The sequence below is a fragment of the Pseudonaja textilis genome, chromosome 15 (genome assembly GCF_049901715.1).
Source record: "Pseudonaja textilis isolate UNSWEBS1 chromosome 15, rPseTex1.2, whole genome shotgun sequence".
NCBI classification, from domain to species: Eukaryota; Metazoa; Chordata; class Lepidosauria; order Squamata; family Elapidae; genus Pseudonaja; species Pseudonaja textilis.
In genome coordinates, this window is record NC_142004.1 from 1,208,785 (window position 1) to 1,236,119 (window position 27,335).

Sequence of the window (27,335 nt, forward strand, 5' to 3'; positions counted from 1 at the left end):
CTACCATTTTGGTAGTTTTCCTGAGCCAATGAAACCATTATCCCTTCTTCCTAAATTTGCAAAATTGCTCAATCTTCAGGTGCCACAGAGAATTCCGCCTCCTCCTCCTCCTCCTCCTAAATCAAGGCAAAGCATATGTCATTTTTCCATTTACTCATCCTGTTTGCTCCCTCTGTCCAGATCTTCTTGTACTTGGCCCCTGACAGATCTCCCTAGGCTTTTGTTTATGTCTGTGAAGGTAATTTAGCAAGGCCCGATGAAAAATTTAATATGTTGGCACATCTGCCCTCCTCAAAGTTCCCCTCTACCTCATTCTTCCCCAGCATTCATGCAAAGAGGCATTGCAATAAACCACAATTTCTTGAACAAGACACCCTAACTGAGATTTCTACATTCCGCCAAGCCACAACCAAGAAACCAGTTTATCATTTAATTCTCTAGCATTGTGGTTGCAAGAACCTGACACAATGATATTTCTGGAATTCTTCCCTTTTGTTTCTCGCCAACAAAAGTTGTATAAGAAAACCCATAGGAGCCCTTCACTGATTTTTCAAGCATCATTTAAAAAAACTACGTATAGAAAAACACAGATTGAAATGACATGTTTAATTAACGTGGCGCCTTTTAAACCGGAGATTAAGAATCCCTTTGGGAGAGAAATACAGGCATGGTAGAGAGGGCAGCTTTCGACCTACAGCTGCATTCTTTTCAAGTGTTGCTAAGGAAAGTTAACTGAATCCAGCCGGATTACTTTTTGAGTAAATATGCGTAAGATAAATGGGCAAGAAATCAGCAGGACAGGGTTTCCTTCTTGCTTTTCCTTTTGAAAGCTTGAACGTTTCTGCAATGGTGGGAGGATGCCCTCCCTCAGTGCCAACCTCTTCTGCAGGATGTCCCAATCTCAGCGACTTTTAAGATATATCTGGACTTCAACTCCCAGAATTCCCCAGCTACGATTGCTGTCTAGGGAATTCTGGGAGTTGAAGTCGGCGTGGGTGGGTATCTATCTCTCTCTCTCTGATTTATTTATAATTATTTATATATATTATATATACAATTATATTATATATATGAATTGTATATACATACACACACAATCTTAAAACTTGAAGAGACTGAGAAACTGGTTTTGCAAGTGCAGGAGAGTCAGGATTTCTCTGATTATTTGGGGGGCACGTGGGGGGCGGGGGCTTTTCCTCCCCCCCCCGACTCGATCATCGCCCCACTTTCACTTTTGCTCCCCGCCTCCTGCTTTGCAAGGAAGGTGACCCGCTCCCGGGGCGGCGCACGTGCTCCGGGTTAGAAAGGAACACCACTTCCCGGCAAGGCTTGCGCCGGCCGAAGACGGGGGAAGCGGGCCACTCCGCCGCCGCGCAGCATGCCGGGGCCGGTAGTCCGCAGACGCGAATGGTAGCCCCGGAGAGTGACACCTAAGGCGGGCGAATCGCCACCGGGGGAAGGGCGGGGGTATGTAAATCCAGAGGGGCGCGCCGCCAATGAGGGCCGCGCGGGGCGGGAGTCCTGGGGAGCCCGGATGCTTGAGGAGCGCAGACGGGCTCCGGGCCGGCGCGGAGGCGGAGCTGACCTCGCTCGTCTCTCTCCTTTCCCCGGAGGAGCCGGTGGCGGCGGCGGCGAAGCGAGGCGGGCGATGGCGGCGGCGGCGGCGGCGGCCCTGAGCGCCTGAGGAAAGGCGGCCCCCTCGAGGCAGCGAGCGAACCAGCGGCAGAGCCCCCCCCCACCGCCCGGCTCTCCCCCCCCCCTCAGAGAGCGGCGCCGTCGAGGAAGGGGGCTCGCGGGCCCCTCCCCCACTCTGGCGGGGGGGCCGGGGGCGCCCCGCGGGCCTCCGCCGCAGAGGAGGGGGCTGCCCGCCGGAGGAGCAGGGGGCCGCCATGGGGGCCTCGGCCCGGCCCTGAGCCGGTGCTGAACCCCCCCCACACACACCGCCCTCCCCAGGCCGCGGGACCCCCGCCGGTGACCCCCTCCGGCCTTGGGGGCTCCTCCTCCTCCTCCTCCCGGCCCCGCCTTGCCGACCCCCCCAGCATGTTCTCGGTGCTCTCGTACGGGCGGCTGGTGGCCCGCGCCGTCCTGGGGGCCTCTCGCAGACCGACTCCCGCGACTACAGCCTGGTGACGGCCAGCTGCGGCTTCGGCAAGGACTTCCGCAAGGGCATCCTGAAGAAGGGCATGTGCTACGGCGACGACGCCTGCTTCGTGGCCCGGCACCGCACGGCCGATGTGCTGGGTGAGCGGCCTGGAAATGGGGAGGGGGCGCTGGGAAGGGGGCGCCTCTCGGCCTGCTTCCCTTCCTCCCTCCCTCCCTCCTATTCCTCCTTCCCTTCCCGTGCCTCCTTCGTTCCTTCCTTCCCTACTTTCCTTCTCTCTCCTCCCTCCCTTCATCCCATTCCTCCCTTTGCTTTCCTTCTTTTCCTCCTTCCCTTTCTCTTTTCCCTTCCTCCCCTCCCTTCATCTCCTTCCCTCCCTGTGCTTCCTTCTCTCCCTCCCTCTCTTCTTGTCCTTCTTTCCCTCGCATTTCCTTCCTCCCATTCCTCCCTTTGCTTTCCTTCTTTTCCTCCTTCCCTTTCTCTTTTTCCTTGCTTCCTTCTCTCCCTCTCCTCTTATCCTTCCTTCCTCCCTTCACTTCCACTCTTTTCCTCCCTCCCTCCTTCTCTTCCCATCTCCTCTTTCCCCTCCCTTCCGCTTTTCCTCCCTTCCTCTCCTGCTCTCTCCCTTCCTTCATCCCATTCCTCCTTCCCTCCCATCTTTCTCTCTCCCTCCTTCCTTCTTCCCTCTCTCCCTCCCTCCCTCTGCTTCCTTCCTTCTCTCCCTCTCTCTCTCTCCTCTTGACCTCCCTCCCATTCCTCCTCCTCTCCTTCCTCCCCGCTTGCACCGACTCCCCGCTGGGAAAAGAGCAGCCCCAGGTAGCAGTTGCTGAGCCGCCCCGGTTGCATATCTAGAGGCGCTGGGAAGAGCCGGCTAATTGCCGGATCAGGCCTGATGCTGCTGCTGCTGCTGCGGTTGCTGCTTCCCATCCTCGGAAGCCCCCGGCTGGCAGCCTCCCAGCCAAGCCTGCCAATCCCCGCTTCCTTTGCTCCTTGGCAGGGCCGCGAAGAGGTGGCCGGCAGGGCCAGAGTGGCAGCCTGCCTTATTACTGGAAAGCCGCCCCGTATCCAAGGGCTGCTTTGCCCCTCTGGACTACAAGGCGGGGGGGAAGGTTCTCCCGTAACCTTGAGCCCTTTGGAGGGGAGGCTTCCCCGCAAGCGGGGGCGGGCAACACCCGCATGACCTTGGGCGGAGTGCCAGAGGTCAGACGGGGCTTGCCACGCCCGTCCCACGGGGTTCCGGGGCTCCCTCCAACTTGGCGGCAGCTGGAGAAGAAGTGCAGCCCCCCTGGAAGGGGAGGGGGCTTTCCAGGCCCCTTCGGGACCGCAGAATAATTCCGGGCTACGGTGTCGGCCGTTGGCGCTTCGGGATGCGGGTTTAAATGGGGGGGGGTCGTTTCCCTTGTGTGTGAAATGGGCTCTACGACCATGGCCGGAGCAGCCTTTACCCAGGGAGGAGACACTCAAGAAACGCAGGCGTGGATCTGAGGCCCGTTGGAGGAACCGCTGCCGAAATGCCCTTGCGGGGCCCCTAGAGAGGAAAATGCCCTGCAGGGCAGGCTGCCTTTTCGGTTCTTGTCCTTTTCTTTTCTTCCCGTTCAGTGCTTTTTGCCTTTGGGCCGGGAGGCCCCGTGTGGGACGGATTTCTGGGGGGGGGGGGTGTCTCCCCACCTGTGGCCCTTTGCCGCGCCGGCCGTCTCTCTCCTGCAGAGGCACCTGGGCTGAGCGGAAGCGGACTCGGGCATGATTCATCCTGGCTCTGCGCTGCGTTGGAGGGCTGCCCCTCTGGGGCGCCTTCCCTTCCCTGCAGCCCACCTCCCCTCATTAATGGCGCTGCAGGGCCTGAGGCTGCTAACCGCACCCACCGCAGAGAGGGACTTCCACCACGCTCAATCCTCCCCCGCGCATTACGACCTTACTAAGTGAGGGGACATTACTGAGTGAATCCCTGCAGCTTGATAAGTTAGCAACCAGGGCGTTGAGTGAACCTGGCTTCCCTGTTGACATTGCTTGTCAAAGGGGGGGGGGGCCCTGGGACGCTGCAGCCATCATAACTATGAGTCACTTGCCTCTGAATTTTGACCATGGGAAATGCTGCAAATGGTTGTAAGTGTGAACAACGGCCACAAGTCACTTTTTTTTCAGTGCCGTTGTAACTTTGGTCACTAAACAGACTGTTGTAAGTCCGAGGAATACCTGCAGATGGGTTTAATGCTTTGGGGGCGCCTTCTAGCCGCTTGGTGGTGGGGTTTTTGGTGGGTGTGAATGGTGTGTTCCATACCTGCTTTTTAGCCAAGGCTGGGCCCAGCCCAGCCGGCCTCTACAATCCAGAGGGGCATAGAGGTGGGTGACTGGTGTGGTGTCGGTACCTGGGGACCCTCCCCTCTCCCTCCCCCTCCCCAATTGATCTCCCTTTCAGCCAGGGAGGGCTGCAGGTGGAGCCGGGTGGGTTGGAATAAAAGGTGGCAATTTCTTGCTTGCAGCCCAGATACAATAAAGGGGATTCCGGTTGCTGCTCTCACTTCTCGGTTAGGTCTCTCTGCTGTGTTTTTTAGTGGGGGTTTGTGTGTGTGTGTGTGTGCACACGTGCAGAGGGGCTACCTCATGGCATCCTTTCCACCTCCCCGCCGCCTGCTTTTCCCAGTGTCCTCGCTTGACCTCTTCCCTTCCCTCCTTGCCATCCACAGCTCCTCCGTGATTCCCTATTTGAGATGCCTTTAATTTATGCTTCTCAGATGCAACGGATGACACATCGCTTATTTTGGCATGTTTCGATCCTTTTGGAGTCTCTTTAGCCAAAAAGGAAAAGGGGAGGAAAAAAACACCCCCCCCCCCCAAACCAGGCCTTATTAAAAGGCCTGTTTCTCTTTTTTTCCACCTAGGCCCAGAGTTTCTCTCTCCCCTTTCTCTCCCTTCTTGGCATTCGGCTTGGAAAGCCTCTGCTTGCTGGGGAAGGGTGTGGAAAAGTCGGAGGAGCTATTTCTTTATGGGGGGGTGGGGAGACCTGTACGAGATACCAAGCCATGACCTGGTTTGACCGGCAGTTAAAAAAAAAAATAACCAAAAAAACCCACCCACAAACAACTTTTGCCAGTTGTGTAATCAGGGTGATCCAAAAAAACCAAAAAAAAAAACCCCCACCGGTCAAGGAGTTTGCTCTGCGCATGAGACTGAACTGTGAACCGGGGCGTCTTCCCCACCAAGGCCCAAACCTTTTGACTTGCCAAGTGCCCAGGTCCTCCGGGCACAAAGTCCTAAAATTCTCCTCCAGGATTTTGGGAAGGAGCGGCAGGCTGGCTTTAGAGACGCCGTCGGGATCTTCCTTGCGTTTCAGGCCTCGCCTACAACGTAGAAGCATCTGTAATGGCCTGGCAGGTTAAGTCACCCCATATAGTAAGGCAAGCATCATACAGGCACCCTGGGGAATCCTGGGTCTTACGCCCTGTGTTTTATGTGCGGTATTTATTGCTGTCCCTTCAGTTTACAATCCCCCCCTGCAAAACCAGTGATCTATAAAAACATCTGTCCACCTCCTATCTCTGCAATCCAGCCACAATCCTAGGTGGGAAAACCTCTGTCCTGGAGGCCACCAGAGGTGAGCCACCTCAGTCTTGAGGGAGAAGTTACTCCAGGGAGATAGATGGAAGGGCCAAAGGAATCCCCGCTCCCCCCATTTCATAAACGGGGGAAGACTCTCGACACCCCAACTTAAGACAGGTGAATTGGGTCGGAAGGTTGCACCTGGAGGAGGTGATAGTATACCGTAATATCGGTTGCCAAATAATTAAAAGCTTTGCAGATGAAACCCAGCACACCTTTGCATAGTATCCGTATTTGCAGATATGTGGCTTTTGGAATCGCATTTCTCAGCTTTTGATTGTGAAAAGCGATCGGTTTTCTAGGTGAGAGGGAAAAAAGCTTATTCACCCATCATTTTTTAAACATTTTTTTTTTAAAAAAACTCACTCCTGTCATCACCAGGAACACATTTTTAAAATTCTGCAAGGTGAGCCTTCCATTGGGGAGAGAATTTAGAGTAAAGCTAGAGTGGAGTTACGATGACCAAACGTGGACCAGATCTGCCTGGTTCTCTTCCTGAGTTGTCTCCTCTGCTGAGTTAAATTCTAGAAGATCTGTTTTTAAAAAGGAGAGCTACATGCCAGGCCAGTTAGTAAGCTTAATCAGGTGGACCCACCTGGAAAGACAACACGTTTTTGAAAAGAGGGCGGAAGTGCCTGATTTCTGAGCACAGAGGGGGAAGTTGGTAAGCATTGCCCAAGAGGCGTCTCTCGGGTTAAATAATCAGAGATATTTAATTGAGGAACATTTCCTTCAGTGAGGGAGATGCCCTGGGTTCATCTAAAGCAGGATTTCTCAACTTTGGCACCTTTTCACAGGGGTGGACTCCCATTCCCAGAATTCCCCACCCAGCATAACACAACATACCCTAGCGTGGCTGGCTGGGGAATTCTGGGAATGGGAGTCCACCCCTGTGAAAAGGTGCCAAAGTTGAGGGAGGCTGATCTAAGGAGGCCTTGCCTTCTCAAGCCCCTCTCCAGGCTGGCAACATTTAAGCGTAGAGAGGGGCGGCTGCAGGGTGTTAAGAGGCTGTTTGTGTGTCTCTGTGTGTGTGTGTCTTTGCCTTTGAATTGTTCCTGCTCCCACGTCAGCCACTTAGCAGCTGAAATCGGTCTGTGGCTTTGGGATCTGGGAGCGCCCACCTCCGATAAGAGACACCTGAAGGTGACTTTGCCAGTTGAACCAAAACAGTGGCCAGGACGGCCTCCTTCGGCACACGCCTGTTCGGAAGTCCAGAGCGCCGTTGTCTCTTAGCGCACCTTCAAGGTGGCGCCTCTCCCCGGGCAGCCCAGGTTTCCTCAGCCCTCCTGACGGATGTGCCCATCCCATCCTTCTGCCTCGGCCCGAAATTGTGCTCTCCCCCTCCCTCTCTCCCCCCTTCCCTTCCCTTCTCCCTCTCTCTTTCTCCCTCTCCGCCTTCCTCCTCTCTCCCCCTCCCTCTATCTCCCTCTTTCCCCTCTCTCCCCCTTCCTTTCCCCTCTTCCTCTCTCTTTCTCCTCCTCTTTCCTCTCCCTCTCTCCCCTTCCCCCTCTCTTTCTCCCTCTCCGCCTTCCCCCTGTCCCCCCTCTATCTCCCTCTTTCCCCTCTCTCCCCCTTCCCCCTCCCTCTCCCCCTCTTTCTCCTTCTCTTTCTGCTCCCCCTCCTTCCCTCTCTCTTTCTCCCTCTCTCCCCTCCTTCTCTCTTCCCCCCTCCTCCTTCCCTTCCCTCTCTCTCCCTCTCCTTCCCCCTCCCTTTCTCACCTCCCTCTCCTCCCCCCCCCTTTCCCCACCATTTCATTGCCAGTTTCACCAGAGCGACCTTGCTTAATGAAAGAGAAAGAAAGAAAGGAAGGAAGGAAGGGGGCGGGGGAGAGAAAGAAGCGTCGTGATGCAATTGACTTTGCAAACCAGGAAGTCTCGTTTGAAGGACAGCTGGGCGACAGACACAGGAAGGGATTATTCCCGTAGGCTGGAAGGCAAAGTCACCCAGGAAGGCCTCTGAACTTTGCCACCGTTGCTGTCAGTTATCCCTCCCGGGCTGACCTCGGCATTCGTGGTGCTCGGCCGCCAATCTTCCCTTAGCCTTGAGAAATCGCAGCTGCTGGCTTTGCGGAGGTGTGGATTGCCGGCTGATGCCAAAAAAACCCTTTGACATTTCTAGGCATCGCGGCAGCGTTTCGTGGAAAGGTTGGTCGCCAGCGGCTTTTGGCAAATGGGAAATCAAAACCCTCAAACAGTCTGGGGGTGCTGGGAGCTTTCTGCCGATTCCCCAGCACCTGCCCCCCTCTCGGCCTTGGGTGGCTCGGCGCTCCTCTCCTCCTCTGCCGCTGGCCACGTCGTCATAATCCACGCACAGAACGTGTCACAGGCGGTAACTACGCGGACCACGGCGGCCGCCGCCTCTGCAGGTTGCAAAAACACGGAAACGGACCGAAGGCAGGCAGCAAAAACCCTCCCCGCTCTGTTTTATGGGCGCATCCAGAACCCTGAGGCGCTTTGGGTCAGCCAAGAGGCAGGGCAGAGATTCTCCCTCTGGGTCGTCATTTGGAGAGCAAGCTGGGCTCTTGAGTTCCAAGTTCAGCAGATATGTATGGAAGGAAGGAAGGAAGGAAAGAAAGAAAGATGAGAGAAGGAAGGAAGGAGGTGAGAGGAGGAAGGAAAGGAAGGAAGGAAAGAAGAGAGAAGGAAGGAAGGAGATGAGAGGAGGAAGGGAAGGGAAGAGGAGGAAGGAGGGATGAGGAGGAAGGGAAGGAAGGAGGGATGAGAGGAGGAAGGAAAGATGAGAAGGAAGGAGATGAGAGGAGGAAGGAAGGAAAGAGAAGGAAGAAAGGAAGGAGATGAGGAAGGGAAGGGAGGAGGAGGAAGGAGGGATGAGGAGGAAGGGAAGGAAGGAGGGATGAGAGGAGGAAGGAAAGATGAGAAGGAAGGCGATGAGAGGAGGAAGGGAAGGGAGGAGGAGGAAGAAAGGGATGAGGAGGAAGGGAAGGAAAGAGGGATGAGAGGAGGAAGGGAAGGAAGGAAGGAGATGAGAGAAGGCAGGCAAGCAGGCATTGCAATTGTTTTATTCCGTCTGGTGTAGAGAAAGGAGCCCTTCGCTGCTGTGCTGATGGGAATACTAGAAAGAAAAAATACTAGAAAAGAAACAAAACTTGACAGCCACACCCGCGACTATTTGGGGCCCCAATTTGATTGGTTGATGGCTGCCTGCAACACGTTGGCACATCTCCGGGGTCAGGCCGCTGTCCGCTTGAATTGCTGTTTCTCATCCGGGGACATAAACGAAAGGGCATTTTGCAGATTACCAGCCTTCATTTTATGTAATAAATCGGTTCTTTTCTGGCCAGAGAGGAGTGGCTTTTTCTTCCAGGAGAGATGTGCCCTAAGCAGATTTCCTGATTAGTGACTCATGCAGCATCCCGAGCGATGCTTGTGTGGTGATCTTCATAACTGTGGTTAAAAGATCAGATTTTTCATCCCGGGTTGAAGTCAAGTCAGCTGGCTTCCCCCCCACCCCCCACCCCCCCAAAAAAAGGCTGCATTCCGCCTCCCCTTCTCTGCCTGGTGGTGGTTTCTAATTCTGCTGCTGCTTTTTCCTTAGGGTCAGTTTGGTGCTGCAAGGGTGTTTGGTGCCATGCAAAGTTTATTCCTGCAAATGTGTCCGTCTGTCCCCCTTTATTCTGCCTTTTGTAAACGTGTGGCTACATAGAAAGGAGAGCGACTTTGTAGAAAAACTCTCCTCAATGGGAGAGTCTGATTTATGACACACCCGGTAGGTAGGGGGGAAACAGGGTCATGGGATTGTAAATGACATAGGCCAGAGTTGGGCAGGGCCAGCATGTCGCCTCTAATGAATCCTTCGAGGTTTTTTTGAAGTTTGGCTCGAGAATCATTTAATTAGAGCGATTGCCGGAATCCTGACACAGTGATGTACAAATCTAGTTTAGATGACAAATGCCGTTAAAGCAAGAACAAACCAGCAAAAGGACTGACTTTTCTCTCTCTTTCTCTCTCTCTCTCCCGAAGGCGTGGCAGACGGTGTCGGAGGCTGGCGAGACTACGGTGTCGACCCGTCTCAGTTCTCAGGGACTCTGATGCGCACTTGTGAACGTTTGGTCAAGGAAGGACGGTTTGTGCCCAGCCACCCGGTGGGGATCCTCACTGCAAGCTACTGTGAGCTGTTGCAGCATAAAGCCCCCCTGCTGGGTAAGAAGAGCCCCTCCCCCCCGCGGCCCTCCCTTCCAGCTTCCTCTCCCATTGAGGTTGGTTGTGACGACTCAGGGTGTGGCACAAAGGCAGCACAGATAATCCGTAGGAGTCCCTTTCTTAGCTCCAACTTTGCCCCCAGTGTCCTGGTTACCTTCAGGCTGGAGAAAAACTCTCCCAGGAACAGCCTCGAGCTGCAGAAAATTCAGTCCAAAAACAAGGTGCATACAAACTGTAACTAAAACCCCCAAAACAAGGTACATACAAACTAACTAAAAATCCAAACAAACCAAACTGCAGTAGTTAACTTGACAGGGCAGGAGAAGGAATTTCAGATCGAAAGCACTTCAAAACTCAACAGAGTTGGGAAGACGCCAGAAACACCGATAAGCCACCAGGATACCAGATAAATTCACGATTTGCTCCCAACCACTTGCTGTGCCCAACTTCCTCTTTTATACGCTGCATTCCCAGGTGCAGCTAAGGAAGGGAACCCGATAGTTTGCCTCTAGCGTTTGCCCGGGTGTTTACGAACCAGGGTGTGTGTGTATGTGTGGGAGTCCTTGCGCATCTCCATGTTATCTCGAACCCAGCCTGGCCGAGGGAATGTGGGGATGACCTTTCGCCCAGTGACGGCTCCGCTCCGCTCGCTGCCCCTCACCTGATCCCAGGCTCCTCTGCCAAGGCAGCTCCCTCTTAATGGGGCTTATTTTTAGGTGTCCTCTGCTGATCCCCGGAGGAGGCATAGCCCTTGCCATGACATGTCTCACCGGCAGCCTTCGCCCGGGGAATGGCCGCCTCGGGTCCGTCCAGACCCTGTCGCTTTGGGGGCCCAGTCCCTCACATGACCCCTGGGAAACGCTGTGACGGTCATAAATACAAGTCACCGGCCAAGAATCTGAATTTCGGCCACAGGGGTGCTGCAATGGTCAGGTTAAACCGTGAAAACTGGCCCTAAGCCGCGTTTTTCAGTGCCGTCGTAACCTCGAGACGAGCCACGGTGAGCCAAGGACCGCCTGGGCCAGCCGCCCAGGTAGAAGCAGCAGCCAAGCTGGCGTTTCCCACCAGGTGACCCTTTGAATCTCCTCCCCAGGGAGCAGCACGGCCTGCATCGTCGTCCTGGATCGCAGCACCCGTCGCCTGCACACCGCCAACCTGGGCGATTCCGGCTTCCTGGTGGTCCGGGGGGGCCGCGTGGTGCACCGCTCCGATGAGCAGCAGCACTATTTCAACACCCCCTTCCAGCTCTCCATTGCCCCACCCGAAGCCGAGGGCGTGGTCTTCAGCGACAGGTGAGGCTTTCTCCCCCTGCGCAAGGAGAAGGGAAGGCAACCTGCCCGGGGGGATGGGGGGGTGGGGCCTTTAAGGGAAAGTTTGGGAGGAGGTGTGTTTCCACCTGGTGGAGACCGGATTGGAGTGGGGCCTCCTGGGAGGTTTAGCTGCTGGTTTTTGTCCTGGGAGCTTTCAGATGGGTGGACTTCAACTCCCAGAATTCCCCAGCCATCATGGCGACACCTTCAACTTCAACTCCCAGCTGGGGGATTCTGGGAGTTGGAGTCCACCCCTCTTAAGGTCGCCACGCTGGCTGGGGGATTCTGGGAGTTGAAGTCCACCCATCTGAAAGCTCCCGAGGCGGAACCAACACTGATTTAAGTGGATTAAATTCTTCTTGCTGGGGTTCCCATGCCGTAGTCCTTGCCTCCCTGTCTGCTTTTCTGTCGGTTCCCAGGGCTAATTTCTGGCAGCTATTTTTTACCCCCTCGCGGCCTTGCTGATGCGTTCCCTCCTTCGGGCAGCTTGTTTGCAAAGTTCTGTGTTGTGAGGGGAAATATTGACACGGCGGTAGGGAGTGTGTTTAGTTTTAAAACCTCTCCGGGGAACATGCCGTATTGCACCCAGAGGACATCGCGGAATTGCAGGGATGGGAGGTGAAGGAATGTGAGAGACAAAACATTAAAAAAACTGTGGAGGCTGCTGGCCTGCTGATGGAAGGGGTGGGGGGTGCCGAACAGGTCAGGATAAGAGAGTGGGAAGGGCGCTTGGAGGTCTTCTAGCCCAACCTTCCACCCTATACCCCATACCATTCCAATCTCTCCAGCATTGAAGCCCTGTTGGAGGCCGGCTGTTGCCTCCTTCCCTCCCTGCCTCCATCTTCATCATCCTCTACCCTGCCCTGCCCTCTCCAATCCTCCTCATCGATCTAGCAATCTCAGAATCATAAACTCCTAGGGGGGGAAGGGACCTCAAAGGTCTTCCAGTCCACCCCCTCCCCTCCCCAGCCCAGGCAGATGGCCCTATACCGTCCCAGAGAAATGGTTGTCCAGTCTCCTCTTAAAAACCTCCATCCGTTGATGGTTTTCCATCCGTTGCTTCTTGTCTTGCCTTCTGGGGCTTTGGAAATTAGGTCGACCCCCAACTCTTCTTTGGGGCAGCCCCTCAAATCTTGGGAGACTGCTTGGCTTGTTTCTTCTTCTTCTTCTTCTTCTTCTTCTTCTTCTTCTTCTTCTTCTTCTTCTTCTTCTTCTTCTTCTTCTTCTTCTTCTTCTTCTTCTTCTTCTTCTTCTTCCTCTTCCTCTTCCTCTTCCTCTTCCTCTTCCTCCTCCTCCTCCTCTTCTCTTCCTCCTCTTCCCCCTCCCCCTCCTTTTCCTCTTCCCCCTCCCCTTCTTCTTCCTCTTCCTCTCCTCCTCCTCCCTCCTCCTCCTCCTCCTCCTCCTCCTCCTCCTCCTCCTCCTCCTATTTTGGAAAAGGCTCTGCCGCTGCTGCTGCTGCTGGCATATTCCTGCAGTGAGGCAGCCCCTCCTGACAGCCAGAACAGGGAGGCACATGACTGCCGCTTGTATTTCATCTCCCTTGAAGTTTCCAGCCGTGCTGGATGCCTCATCAACTCCCACTTGGCAGAACCCCAAGCTCTGACAGGGAAAAGCACATTTTGTCCGACTGGAGCTCCCGGTGGCAAAGGCCACAGGCGTCCTGCAAAGAACCAGAGCAAGAGAGGGGGGAAATTGCAGCGATGATGTGTTTGGATTCCTTTTGGGGACCCTCCTAGGGGGTCTCTGGGAAGTGTTGAGCTGGGCAAGGCACCTTCCTTGGCCCTGGGTGCCTCCAACCTCCCTCAGTGGCTCAGCCAAGCATCCCTTTCGCGCTCGTCTTAAGGCCATTCAGAAAAGCCCCGGGTTCTGTGTGGATTAGGCTGGAGACGTCGATCGAAATTCTCAGTCATGCAGGCCATGCCTGTCCTAAAGATGCTTTTTCAAATGTCCAGCTGTCTGCAAGGAGTCTCGATGCTTCCTTTCCCCACTATTAAGTCAGAGCTGATGATGCTTCCTGGATGAGAAGCATAATGTCTTCAAAGAAAAGCCCAGAAGGTCCAGTAACCCCTTGAAAAAAAGCTGAGAATCTCCATAGACATTTATACTCCTTGCAGACAGCTGATCATTTGCATCCTTTTAGAGAGGCGTTGAGGCCACTTGGAGGTTTCTCTGTGTCCTCAGGGTCACCTGAGTGGTGCCAATGGGGGTGTGGAGCCTTCTTGGAACCGCTGAAAGGACCGTGTTGAAGACTGGAGATAGATGACATCATATCTCTTCCCCCCCTCCCCCCATTGAGAGAGGGATGTTCAATTTGGATGTAGGTGGCCTCTGACCCCTCTTTCAAACCAGCCTGAGTCCTCTGGTGGCCTCAACGGCTCTCCAAAAGGATGCAAACGACCACCTGTCTGCCAGGAGTATAAATCCTTCCCTTCCCCACCAACCAGTCAGAGCTGGAGAAGCTTCTTGGGTGAGAAGCGAAACGTCTTCAAAGACAAACAAAAAATAAGGAAGTCCTGTCGCCTCCTGAAAAAGCAGCCCTGGGATTAGACGGAGGGAACCTGGAGGGTGCTGGCTGCAGGATCTGGCCGGCGCAGAATGAACCGCCGTTTCTTGTACAGCTTAAGCATGAAACAAACACACACACACACACACCCCCGAGCCTTTCAACCTTTTCTCTCTCTCTCTCTCTCCTTCCTCGATGTTTTCTCAGCCCGGATGCTGCTGACAGCACCACCTTCGATGTTCAGCTGGGGGACATCATCCTGACGGCCACGGATGGGCTCTTTGACAACATGCCCGACTACATGATCCTCCAGGAGCTGAAGAAACTAAAAGTAAGAGGAGACGACCTCGCAGGGAAGAGGCCCCCGACCTTGGCCCCTTGAAGACTTGGGGACTTCCAACTCCTAGAATTCCCCAGCCAGCCACGCCTGCTTTCTCTCTCTCTGTCTTACTCTCCTAAAGTGGAGAGAGATTGCAGAGGAAGGGATTGCAAGAGAGTTAAGCTATGCTGGCTGGAGAATCCCACCAGTCTTAAGGCGGCCGAGCTTGGAGACCTCGGCTGCAGTGAGTCCCACCATGGAGAAATTAAAAACGCACAAGATAACTTTTCCCCCTGTTGCCTCGGCGTTAAATGGCCGGGTGCAACCAGATCTCGGTGGGTTTGGCGAAATTCCCCGCTCCTCTCTGCTTCGTGAGTCTGTGACCTTCTGAACTTCTTCTCCTCGGGGTTCAAAGGTACAAATCCGGAGAAGCCGAGTAAAAGTTTAAAAGTTGAGGGCAGGTTTATCTTTTAATCTACTCTCCGGGCATCCCCTGTAATTCCTAAAGCAGGCCAGCTGCTATGGGAGAGCTTAAAAATCTGCTTTGCGGGATTGCAGGATCCACTCAAATTGGCCGCCGTAGAAGGAGCCGGGATTTGTCCGTGGTTTGTTTAGCCTTTTGACTTCCCCAAGGTGGACCCGCCTTGCAGGAAAAGGCAATCCCTTTGTGTTAGCGGTCCTGTTGTACTGCATGCTTGTTGACAGGTGAAATAGACAAGCCCGTTGAAGTCCTCTCCCCCCCTCCTTCCACCCAGAACTCAAATTACGAAAGCATCCAGCAGACGGCCAGCAGCATCGCTGAGCAAGCCCACGAGCTGGCCTACGATCCAAACTATATGTCTCCCTTTGCACAGTTCGCATGTGACAATGGACTGAATGTACGAGGTAAGAGCGACGGGAGCAGCCAGGAGTCGAGGCTCCTGCAGGGTTGGGTTTCTTCCAAGGGCTCCTCCACAAGGCCACGTGGGCTAGAATTAAGCTTGCAGAAGTGTGCAGAACTGAGAGAAGTTGGTAGCTCCTGTGCTACTTTCTCCTTAGTTCTTGGTTGGTTCTCGCCTTGATTGGTTTCCACCCACTGCTGTCATGTCATGCCATGACCTTCTTTTCACTAGACCAGCCAGGCCCAATTCCTGCAACCGTCCTTCGTATGTTGTAGCCTCTTCGTTGCTCTTTTCAGAGTCTCAATATCCTTTTATAATACTTTAAAAACTTCTCCACGCCTTGCTTTTTAGGTGGGAAACCCGATGACATCACTGTTCTTCTCTCTATAGTAGCTGAATACACAGACTGACCAGCTGTGACACCCTGCTTTTAAAGACTGGTATGTCTCCAGCTGTTCTCAGCTTCACACGCACTTATTTTCCTGCGGGCAGGAAGTCTCTCTCTTTCTCTGCATCTGACCTCAGTGGCTAATCACACCTTAGGCCCGTTGCCTGTTTCAAGATGCAGTCAAGACCCCTGGCCCAAAGACCTCAGCTGGAGGACACCTGGGGACACCTCCAAGCAAGAAATGAAGAATTTTCAATACTTGAAGCCTGTCTTTCAAAACTGACTCGAGAGTTATCGCGTAGAAAGCGGGGTGGGGGAAAGGGGGCTGAAGAGGGAATAACCTTTACTTATTATGGCTCTGAAGAAAAGGCGAGCAAACAAGAATGTCAAATTGGCTCTGCGTAGTGTTCAAACTAATTCTGGGGAAGGGGCCTTTTTTTTGTTCGTTCCAAAATCGGCAAGCAGAACCTCCGTGAGGTCCTGAGAAAGGTATTGCTGGAAAAAGCCCCATTTCTCAACAGCGGCAGGTCAACGCGTCCTTAACATGTTGGAAAACTTGCGTTTGCCACTGAATTCTCCATAGGCTTTCCAAGTGCAGCGCTCGATACATTTTGACCTGGGTGACTTGAAAGTTGTGCTGGGTGGGTGGGGATTCTGGGAGTTGTAGTCCGCCCATCTTCAAGTCACCCAGGTTGAAAAATATTGGGTCTGTGTGATGTTAGCCAGGAGCTTTTGTTACTCAATTTGGAACGCACAACTCGTCTTGAATTGTGGTGCGCATGTGCGAGAGAGAGAGAGAGAGTTTGTGAAGGTGCTAAACCGTTATTATACCTGGCATGGCCACGGGGGGCCCTTTCGTAGCTCGAGTTTTTCTGCCAGGTCATCGCCTGACTCTCTTCAGTTGCAGAGAAGCGTCGAGGGAGGTTGAACCCCGGTTCTGAGTTGGGGTTCCAACAGCAGCCGTCACGCTGCGCGAGCAAAACCCGACTGGGCAGCCTTTGTATTTGGGTGGTGAGTTTGGGTCCTCGAGAAAGTCCATGTTTACAGGGCTCTAATTGCTAATTGGCAATATCGTAGAATTGTATTGTTATTTTTTTTTTCCGCATCGACACACACTCAGTTCGATTTTCTCAGTAGCTATAAGTTCCCCTAGCCCGTTTTTCTAAGCTTGTGTTAAAGAAACAAAAAACAGCTGTTTTTATTTATACATAACGCCTAGAGGTATGTATAAAAATCTCGGTCAGTTTTTCATAATGTGTGTTTTTTTTTTTTTTGGTTGTTGTTCTTGCCTGCAGGAGAAACAGAAGTCCTTTGCAACAAAAAGCCATGTTTTATACAGCAAGTTGGGTCACATTGATGTTTAGTTGATAATCTCGGCGAGTAAAAACAACCGTCCTTTTTTTAAAAAAACAAAACAAAAAAAAACTCACAAAAAAGGGGTTTTTTTTACTGCCAGGTTTATTCTGTTAAAACTGTACGTTTGAGGTTACCTCAGCCTGTTTTAAATATTATTTTTTTTGGTGGTTGTACTGTACATTTGCATAATTGTCTCCGGCTTTTATTTATAATTTAACATGTACCGTGTACATGTGGCTCGTTTCAATGCATCCTGCTTCTAACAGGCATTTCATTTGCGACGATAAGGGGCAAAAAATAATAATAATAACTCATTTTTTAGAAGCTGTTCCAAGCCAACTTTTCCAGGTTTCTTTTAAATCACCTTTTTTTTTCCTTTTGTCCAGATTGCCTTAACAACGTAGCTTGACAAAACTGATCGGTTTGGGGGGTTACGGATACAGGGTGGCATACAGTGAATGGATGAAAATGGCATAATAGTTAAAAAAAAAACACGGCCCATTATAACGTTGTACAAACCATTTCAACCCCCCTTCCCCTCATCCTAACCTGAACCAGCTGGACCTAAATACCTTCTGCTAGAAATTGTATATCAGTAGGTCTTTATGCAACCCCTTTCCCGCTTCGTTGGAGGGGCAGGTAAGCTCTTAATTGGGAATTTGCATTTTGCTGGTGCCATCTCTTATTTGGAGCAAAACCCTGAGGAGCTACTGTCTCTCCCCACCGTTTTTCCCATTGTCCTGGGTCTCCTAGAGGCCATCAAGCAGGGGTTATATTCTCGCTGCCGTCTTCTTTAGCCTTTCTGCAATTGTTGGCTGACTAGGAAGGGGGAAGGTGCTTTAAAACACCGTTGCTCGACCCGGGCAGCTTTTTAAGAAGGTTGGACTGCGACTCCCAGAATCCCCCTGCCAGCTGTGAGGAATTCTGGGAGTTGAAGTCCACCCTTCTTAAAAAGCTTGCCAAGGTGGAGCCACTCTACTTTAGACATAGCAATGGGATTCCTACGCCTTGGGGGGCTTATCCTTGGTTTTGTTTCCTTTAAAGCAATTTCTACTCTTCGCGGTATCCGTAAAGCCATTTATTTGTTCCTTAGGACCATTTTTTTTTAAAAAAAATTGGTTTTCAAGCCATGGTCAAATTGAATATTTAAAACTTGCCCCCCCCCCATCCTTTCTCCCCTTTGGGACACCAAAGACCCCCGTGGAGTTTATAGCTTTCCGGCCATCTGTTTTTTAAAAGCAATACTGTGCTATAAAATTCTATTGCATGCTTGAGATCTCCCCCCACCTTCCTTCCCCCCGTTTTAAGATGAGCCTTCAATCCCAACAGACCCTGATTTCTTCCTTGGGAACTTAAAAGCTGTCTGCGCACAAGAGTTTTATTTTTTTACAAAAAAGGAAAAGAAGAAGGAAGAAAAAAACCCCCACAAAGGAAAGGAAAAAGCGAGTGATCTTCACGCCTGACCCTCCAAGCCGGGGCTGCTTCTTACTTGGGGCGGCCAACTGGGGTTAGGAATTGGCACGTTCCATTTTCCTTTCTTTAAAATTGGGGATACCTGGATGGAGGAGAGATAGACCCCAACCTTCTTTTTGGGGGAGGGCATGTGTGAGAGACCCCTCTGGTTCATGGGAGCAGGGGTCGGCCTTCTGAAAATGCCCGCCATTGCGGTTTCAGGTGCAACGAGGTAGGGTGGGGGCTCGCATCTTGGGCTCCGTTTCCTTTGGTGGCGGCCGTGCGATCCAGAGCTGGGTTCCCCACCCGATCTCTGTTGCAAAGATCAAGTGGGGAAAAAAAGAAAGCAACTTGGAATCTGGGACTGGAAGGGGAGAGGGATTTTAAAAAAAGGAGGTAAAAAAAACCCGTCCACGAGGAAGCGGAGATCAGAAATCGTGGGAATGGCTTTTCCCACCGCGGGGAAAGCAGACGCGATCCAGACCCCCTGGGTTTTTGCATTTTTAATTTTTTTTTAATTATTAATTTCCTTCTCCTGACGAGGGTAGCTGATCTAATGAGGATGCCATTTTTTCTTGTTAAATGAGACTATCGTGACCTGTAACTTACCTTTTTTTTTTTTTTTTAAAAAGGAAATTTTAATTATGTGAATTGAATGTCTGGAGTATAATTTGTGCGAGAATAGTTATCTGTAAATACATTTAAATGAACTGTAAAGATATTTAATAAATATAGTATTTATACAATATACGGGGGGCTTCCTTGAATTGTGTCTGTCGAGACAAGGTTGTGGTTGTGTTGTTGTCTTTCCACACCCCTCTATTTCGATCAGTGCTTCCAAACTATGACAGCTTGAAAATGTTTGGACTTGAACTCCCAGAATTGGGAGGGGGATTCTGGGAGTCGAAGTCCGCACATCTTCAACCTGCCAAGGTTGGGAAATTTAGATCATCAGGCCTCAAAACGGCCCCTCTAAAAGCCAAGAAAGATCTATTCCAATCATATATAGCATGTCTGCCTTTTAATTTTCTTTCACTAAGCAAAATTCCTAAAAAGTGTTGCATTGTTGAAACGGGCAATATAAATGGGACATATTGATCTTTCGTACAATATATGCTTGTTGCACAAATGTTTAGCCGGTGGTTCCTGGCAGGTCATGTCCTCAGCAACAGGGATGCACTAAAATTAAAATCTTGAAAAATCTGTGTACAATGAGGAATTCAGTGGAAGCAGCAAAGGAACATATGTCTTTCTCCCCCACCCCCAAAAAAAGCATTTTATGGATGTTTGGGGTGCGTTTAATAAGCGCTCTGCTGCTAGAGAAATTGTTCTCCATTTTCTCTTCCTGGTTTCAGTTTGCTTTCAAGAGCAGCCTCCCTTCTCATTCTTCTTAAAGAAGGAGCCCTGGCAGCATCAATAGGGTGTGATTAATTGCCTTTTGTTAGGTTGCCCTGGGTAACTGCCGGCTTGAGAAAGGCTAAAACTGCCGGGTGCATCTTGACGACCGAATGGCTGAACGCGCTTCCAAAACTTTCCATCTGGTTGCTGAGGTACGAGAGATACAGGATCCTACGGTGCTTTTAAAGTTGATTGTAATATACTAACTCTGGTTTTTGGAAGAAAAAAAAACAAACAACCCGCTCCTAAACGGATCTCTCGCAAGTTTTCCCAGACTGAAGGAAGGCCTCTGAATATGATACACCCCCCTGGGGTTGGTTTGTTTATTTAGTAATCCCATCCAACTAACTAAAGGATTTTGAACAAAGTTACGACAATATCCACAGGTTGAAGGCAAAACAACATTTGGCAGAAAACAGTTGGTAAAATAAGAAGCAGGAGCGTCCATTTGGGTAACTCGGAACGCCTAAAATAAGCAAAGATGGCATTTCTCTGCAGGCCAAACTGAGCTGCTTGCCTGCTTCACCAACAGGAACATCCCGGGGCTAAAACGTAGGAGAGCGCGGCCCGTGGGCGCCATCCTCTTCTGCGTCGCTCACCGTTGCCAAATTGTGAAGCAAATTGGCATGGCTTTGCTCGTTAGGGGAAACCGCTCCGAAAAAGAAGGAATGAAACTGGAAAATAAAAATAAAGGAATCATCGCTGGGACCTGGAGCCAAACCTAGGAATTGCATGTAGCGGTAACCAAGTGGGATCAAAGAACTGGATCGCACTGAATCTCGGGGTGATTTTTCGTTACCGGAAGGCCGGGCCAAACTCCGTTCTTTGCCACTCGCTCTCTTTCCCAACCGTTTTCAGCCAATTCGCTAGGATTAGAGAGAGCTACCGGATCGAATTCACTAAGGCAATTCGATTCTCCTCTCTCCTTCCACCAGCAGGGATTCCTTGTTTACCTTATCATAGTTGAGACCAGGTGTTTGTTCCTCTCCTGTGGAAGAGCCCTCCGAGGGAGCTGTGGACGCGTTTCTCCTGCAACTGGTGATGTGTTGATTCCTTCTCCCTCTGGCAGCAGGGCCCCTAAAAAACACCAGGCAGATGGATTTGTGTTGTGATTTTCCCTTCCGGTGCCTGGTTTTAGACGCTTCACCCTGGAGCTTTGTCTTGGAGGGGCCTCTAAGGGCTCCTTGGGGCCTGTCCTAAGATTATCTTCTTTCTGCCGAGTGGAGGCCCTATAGATGCATTGCACGCACCGTATTTGGGCAAGATGTTGGCAGGATCGGACAGTTTTAAGTAGGGAAGAGATTTGTAAAGACATTTGTAAAGACAACAACAGAAATGGATTACAACCTCTCAGTTACTTTGCTAAACAAGCTGCTGGCTGTTTCCTTACGTGCAAACTCCCCTTGCTTATTTAAGGGTCTTCTGTGGCTTTCAGTCACATCGTTGTTGAACGTTGTGAGGGGCAGTTTAAATTATTACGATTGTTTGTAACTGCGTTTGACTGGATGAAAAAGGTAATTTGCCCCCAAGGTCACCGCGAGGGACTTTTTCTCAGTCTGGCTTCTGCTCTGGCATGTAGACAGACCTGCCAAAGGCCTGACTTGGCTGCCTGCAGACCCTGGAATACACATATTGCTGCTTGGGATATTTTTCGGATGAGGACAAAAATATTTTTTAATAGGAAGTTCGTTCCAAGAACTTGACTTTTTTCCCTCCACTCTCCATACCAGGGAGGGAGAGATAAGGCCCCTTTACCTAAAATGGAGTGTTTTAGAAGAAAACCTGGCCTGCAAGTAAGATTACCTGTTTTGGCTTTGCTCAAGGCAGGTTGGTTTACTGGCCGTTGTGCAGCTTTCGGTGTCGGATAAAGTGGCCAAAACAAACAGGGCCTCTATTGCCGTATCCTCGATGCTGAAGGCGAGGGGCCTTGAAATGCAAAAAACATGCTAAGAGAGAGCGGGATAGGATGGATCTGAAGGGATGCAGGGGCCGGTTCGCCTCCCAGGCAGATGCATGAATGGAACAGTTTCCCAAATTGCATCCGTATTTCCGCTCCCCCAATCCCCGACTAAACCATAGTTTGCCAATCCATCTTAGCGCGATACAACAACGTTCCCTGCTAGCATTCAATTTTTCATTCGCCGATTGCAGGCCTCGAGATGCCGAAATAATGAAATAAAGCGGCAAATTCTCCCCACCGCCGAATAAAAAAGAATATTTGTAGCTTCCCCTGCCTCTCTTTCTCCCACCCCACCCCGCCTCCTATTGCAATCTCTTCCCTCCTCCCTCTCTTTCCTGCTCCCCTATTTGCATATGCAAATTAACAGCCCCAGGCACCTGCAGGATGCAAGACATGTTCCTGCTACCAAAATAGGCCTTCTAATCCCATCAGGGTTATAACAGTGCTGGAGCCTTACCTGTCTGTCTAAGCAGGGGTGTCCAACCTTGGCAACTTTAAGACTTGTGGACTTCAACTCCCAGAATTCCTCCAAAGCTGGCTGAGGAATTCTGGGAGTTGAAGTCCACAAGTCTTAAAGTTGCCAAGGTTGGACACCCCTGGTCTAAAGGTTCTTAGAGAGGGCAGTCTTAAGAGAGGTACCTTTGTTTTCCCAAAGCCAGGAATTCCATTTTAATCAAGATCAATCACATGCTGGCTTATCTCCTCAACAATGGAACTTGGCTGCTTTGCTACAAAAGCAGAACCACTGTTTGCAACTGAAAACTTTTCCTTTGTTTAAACATGTCCCCAAAACATGTTGAATCTGGTTTCCCGCCTCAACCTCAAAATAACTATCAATGTCTTTCTAATGTAACGGTCTGCCTCGGAAAATAGGCACCCTATGATCATGGCAATAAACAGGTTATTCTCAGCACCGTGTTCCTTTCTTCCAGAAAAATTCCACCAAAACTGTCATGCTATTAGCGTGCATGCTTCTCCATGTTATATATGGTTCTTGTACGATGCGCGTAGGGCAATCCTTAGAAGTGTATATTTCTATTCCATAAATCTCATAAAAATGCATTTATGTACAAGATGCATCTCTTGTGGACACTTGAGGTAGTTTTAAATTCCTTCTCGCTAAACTTTTGAAGTTTTAAAGGATAAAGATCTACCTACTTTCCAGATACATCAAAGTGAATGGAGATTGGGGTGCTGAGAGCTTCTGCAAACACCAGAAGACCCTAAACATAAGGGAAAGAGCGGAGTTAATTCACTTCTCTTGGGGGAGGAAGAGAAAATATGAACTTCAGTGCTTGCCACTGCAGCGTTTATTACTAGATTTAAGGGCTACCTGGAGACATTTGGCCAGCCATGGCTGCATATAAAATGCTGGATTCTGTGGGGTGCTGAGCTTTGATAAAAGAACAGCATCAAAAGAATATCTGAGTAGCATTTGCTCCGCTATCCTTTCCTAATGCTGCTGTCCAAATGAGACACTCCACCAGATATTTATGAAATGCAGAATTAACCATATTACCCGAAGCTCTTTAAGGCAAAATGTGACCTCTGAATCTACTCCGACTTGAAAATATTCAAATTCAGCAGGGCTCAGATGAATCTCCGTGTGCGTTGCCTTTGCAAATTCTGTCGAAATAAAATGATGCAGGATTTTTAAAAAAATGACTTTGAAAAACACAGGTTTGTTGAGAATTCTTAGAATGGTTAATGGAAGTTTGATTAGTGTACAACCCAGGGCTGGTGACCATTTCCATCCCAAGCAGAGTAAAGCGTGAGCCTTCAGCTACTACATACCACAAAGTAATATATCTGAAAGTCAATGCAAAACCATTCCCAATATCAGAAAATACAAACCACGATAAATAAACTACAGATCGGATTCACGTGCTGAATCTAGGTGCTAAAATGACAGCTTCCTAACTATTAAATCAATAGCAAAATTGAGCGCCATTGTCAGGGTAATTTTGAATATTTCTTTCATTGTGGCTATTGTTTATAAAAGGGTGAAGAATAACAATATATTTCACTATTGTTTTTTTAAAAAGGTTTTTCTGTTCTCTGCTGTTTGAATATTTAGTAGACATTATTTGATTGTATAATATGTCATGACCATATCTTACAGAACTTCTTGTGTTCAGGGATATTACAAGTTGTATCTTTAATCCCACCGTGGAAGCACAATCCTCACCCATCTCATCCTCTGCATAAGTCTTGAAGCAAACTTTCATTGGTGTTACACCTAAAGTTATTTCTTCTTGGTACGTCGGAAAGTGGATCAACATGTCAGACAGATGCCTGAAACGTACAAAACCCTGGATAATTAATTCAGGTTACAAATTGGGCCGCTCCTATTAAATTCTTTGTTCTCTTTCTCTCTGAATTAATAGAACCAAGATCCCTTCAGTGACAAAAAACCATTCACATTTCATTCGATACACCCGATCAACCGCAACAAAACAAGCCCATGGTTAATACGCCTATTATGTTACCTGGAGTGGACTTTCAATACATTGGTACACAAATGTTTTGCAAACACAGCTTGAAGAGGTTCACACTCCTGGAAAGCTAAGCTATGAGTTTTCACGACACCTGATGGAAAAGGATAGGGTTTGAAATCCAAGTCTCCCTGCAGGCTGCCCCAAACCAATGTGAAATGAATCGAGTAGAGCATTTTTATTTCAGCTTGATTAAATAGGAAGTATGATAATATCCCTGATGGTGTTGCCTAGTTTGGGTCGTGAAGCATCTGCAAATAAACCACCAAGCTCGGAGAACACCAAGGACCCCTCCTCTCAGCCCTGAGCTACTATTTCCCTTTATCTGAACTGCGTTAAATGAGTTCTCGGCCCTGTAAGATGAGGAGAAAACCACCTGCCCTCGGAAGGTCAAACAAAAATAATTCTCCCAAAGCAAGATTTGACAATTTCTCCGCATGAGCCCATCTTCGCCGAAGCAAGAAGTGATGGATGCAGATGCTTGCTGAATTTAGCAACTGTCCTAGGACCCACTTAACAGAACCTTAATAAAATAATTATTTCTCCCTCCTCCGCCCCCCAATGTACGACCTCTTCACACAGCAAAATCAATCAACTGCTTTTCATAACATATGACTACCCAGCTCCATGGCAAACCTGCACTGATAAAAAAAGAGGCCATTTGTTGCTCTCTGGTGGACATTATAAAACACAGTTTGAATTTTTCCGAAAGGGCCAGGTTAATTAAAAAATATGGTGCCACCTGATCCATCTGTAGCATATTTAATAACTGTAACACAAATGCCATTTATTGATTTAATCCCAGGGTGTTAAGCTATAAGTGAGCCCGTCTTTGTAAGCCACCCCATTTTTATCTCAAAAGGTTTTCAGAGGATTCAAGTCCAGCAGAAAATTTCATTTCACACGCTCCCTTCGGGGACTCAGTTTTTGGGGACAGCGGAGGGACTTCCTTGGAAAATTCCACCACAGTCAATATATTTCCAACCCAAAGCCAAGCCAGAGAGGAGCTCTTTAGATCCTGACCGATAACATTTTTAAAGTTGCCTTTCAAGTCTGAAACAGACCATGCACTTACCGTGTTTGCAGAATAGCTTAAAAACAACATGGCAATCGTTCACGTCTGTGTAAATGTTGCACTTTTCCACATTTCTTTCCAGGGTGTGCAAGCATCGAAATAAAGGCAGAATGGCCTGAAATGAAAAAAAATGAATTAAAGCAGGGATTTCATGAGGAAAAATAATGACTGCAGAATCCTCTCACAGTCAAAAAGTATGCAGCACAACTGTTTGATTCAGCTTAAATCTTCTTTTTTTCAGGCCTAGTAATTTGTATATTTTTAGAATTTAATTCTTCCTGATTATTAATGTTAAAAAGTGATGTCCTTTTTTCCCCTCAAGTTTTACCAGCGGCAATAAATTCTTTTTCCCCCAACTTACTTTGATTATTAATTTACATGCCAGTTGAACAATGTCACCATTCGGGCTCCGTTCATTTCCATAGGAATAATTTTGGAAGAACGTGGATGAAAAGAAGACACAGGCATAGGCCGATCTGGAACTATTTACCGTCTTCAAAAAAAGCTGTGGATAGGATAAAATGATATCTATATTAACTGTATTGCTCCTAAGTTACAGATAAGCAAGAACAAAAATGCACAATATGGCAACATTGGAAGGCGCTGGTTTGCTTCAACCTAACTCTTAACAACCCAAACATCAGCTGTTCACTTTGTTATACTTGTGCTAGGATTTTCCAGATGGTGAGAGGAAAAACACTAGATTTTGCAACACGGGTCTCGTTACTTAACGAGGGAAATCCTAGCATGCATTGCATAAATATCAAGTGTGTGCTTGTATATTGCACATTGAATTTTGAGCAACATTTAAGGGCACGTGAGGGAAAGAAAGCTGCATTACGCAGTTGGTACTAAGGCTCCCATCCAAATGAGGCCCTTCTGAGCAAAACAGCGGTTTGCCTTAATCAACAACGGATGGCTTGGGTAGCCCCACCCTGACATGGCAGTTGACAATGGATTTCCCTGGAACCCATGGCTCAGTTCCAAAGTTATTTTCTTCTGCATCCAGGATCAACTCACTCCATTTTCCTTGGGGTCGATCCAAAATTCATCGCTGATTCTCGCAATGGCGTGCAGAGCCCTTCCAAACACTGCGGGGAAGGTTGGGGAAGGGGTGTTAATGTTGCAAACATAATAAACCATTTTGGAAGGGGACAAGAGAGCGACTTTTAGCTAAGCACATTCGGGAAGGCAGCCCAATTGCACAAGGAACCTAAAAATATATTCAGTTTAAGTGCTGCACGACAAGCAAGCCGACAGGGACTGCCTTGAGTTCGATTGATTTACGAGTTCAACTCCGCAGAAATTTTGGTCATCTGAATGTATCCCTTTAAAATAGGTGTCATACTCTAAATTCATTCCATAATCATGTAATGTCTCTTTTCCCCCATCACCCCACTTGATTTTATTAGCATTACTACCGTTTGAGTTGCGCTCTTTATCTGAGTCTTATACTTACCATACATTTAATTGTTGCAAATTTTTAATGCTTTGATATTTTATGATCAAATAATTTTATGAAGCAACTGCACCGTGCGGTTGCTTTGGACAATGAAATGGGAACCAATGTATGCATGTATGTATATGTGAGTGTGTGTGTGTGTGTGTTTTCGTGGGTATTTAGCTACAACTTTAAAAGCACAACTAAGGACGTGGGAAAATACTGGAACAAAGCTGAATACCATACATACATACACACACATATACATACATACATACATACATACATATATACGTATACACACATATGCATACATACATATCTGACCATTTCATTGTCCAAAGTAATTATATGTATATAAAATACATATATACATACATACGCATTATACACACATATATAATGCATATATCCATGCACACACACACATTTAATACACATTACACACACACATATTCATTTATGGCTGAGAATTTTTGATTTTTGGAGGGATCTGGCAAGATTAAACTGCGTTTCTTTTCCTCTTATGAAGCAGTGAGGTATACCTCTGACACGGGCGCCCCCAATGACACACTTCATTATGAAAAGAAGGGCGATTTCCCCCTCCCCCCCCAAAAAAAGCACGCGTGTCTAGAGAACGTGTGAAAAGTCCCCGCCTCAAGGAAAAAAAGCGGGAAATCTCGCCCGGAGGAAATATCGCGAGAACTCAAGACATGCTGGAGAGGCCTTAGAGGGTGGGAATGATGGGGAAAGGGCCTTTCTTGGCTGGAGCTGCATGTTCCGGCTCTTTTACGATGCCGCCATATGCGGGGCAGTGGACAACCCCGCTCCGTTTAAGCACTCTTTCCTAGCACGACTACAGTTTCCATCATCCGCCACTTGGCTAAGCGGCGTACGAT

The 27,335-nt window shown here is 49.4% G+C and overlaps 2 protein-coding genes across 2 annotated transcripts; one reads left to right on the forward strand and one right to left on the reverse strand.

Annotated features, from left to right (window-relative positions):
* The first annotated feature begins 1,589 nt into the window (after positions 1–1,589).
* Positions 1,590–17,097, forward strand: PPTC7 (protein phosphatase targeting COQ7). The gene is given in 7 exon segments (XM_087913308.1): positions 1,590–2,083; positions 2,086–2,241; positions 9,679–9,858; positions 10,952–11,150; positions 13,879–14,002; positions 14,746–14,875; positions 15,223–17,097. Coding segments are annotated over 7 exon segments (891 nt in total). The 5' UTR covers positions 1,590–2,040; the 3' UTR covers positions 15,282–17,097.
* Positions 17,098–19,759: 2,662 nt separating this feature from the next.
* RAD9B (RAD9 checkpoint clamp component B) lies at positions 19,760–27,090 on the reverse strand. Its single transcript, XM_087913306.1, has 11 exons — positions 26,982–27,090; positions 26,016–26,086; positions 25,357–25,500; positions 24,996–25,110; positions 23,915–24,014; positions 23,614–23,720; positions 22,945–23,051; positions 22,584–22,648; positions 21,269–21,391; positions 20,419–20,542; positions 19,760–20,139 (listed from the first exon to the last, which is right to left on the reverse strand). The coding sequence occupies exons 1-11, from the start codon at positions 27,013–27,015 to the stop codon at positions 20,011–20,013; spliced, it is 1,119 nt and encodes a 372-aa protein (XP_087769432.1). The 5' UTR covers positions 27,016–27,090; the 3' UTR covers positions 19,760–20,010.
* Between the last annotated feature and the right edge of the window lie 245 nt (positions 27,091–27,335).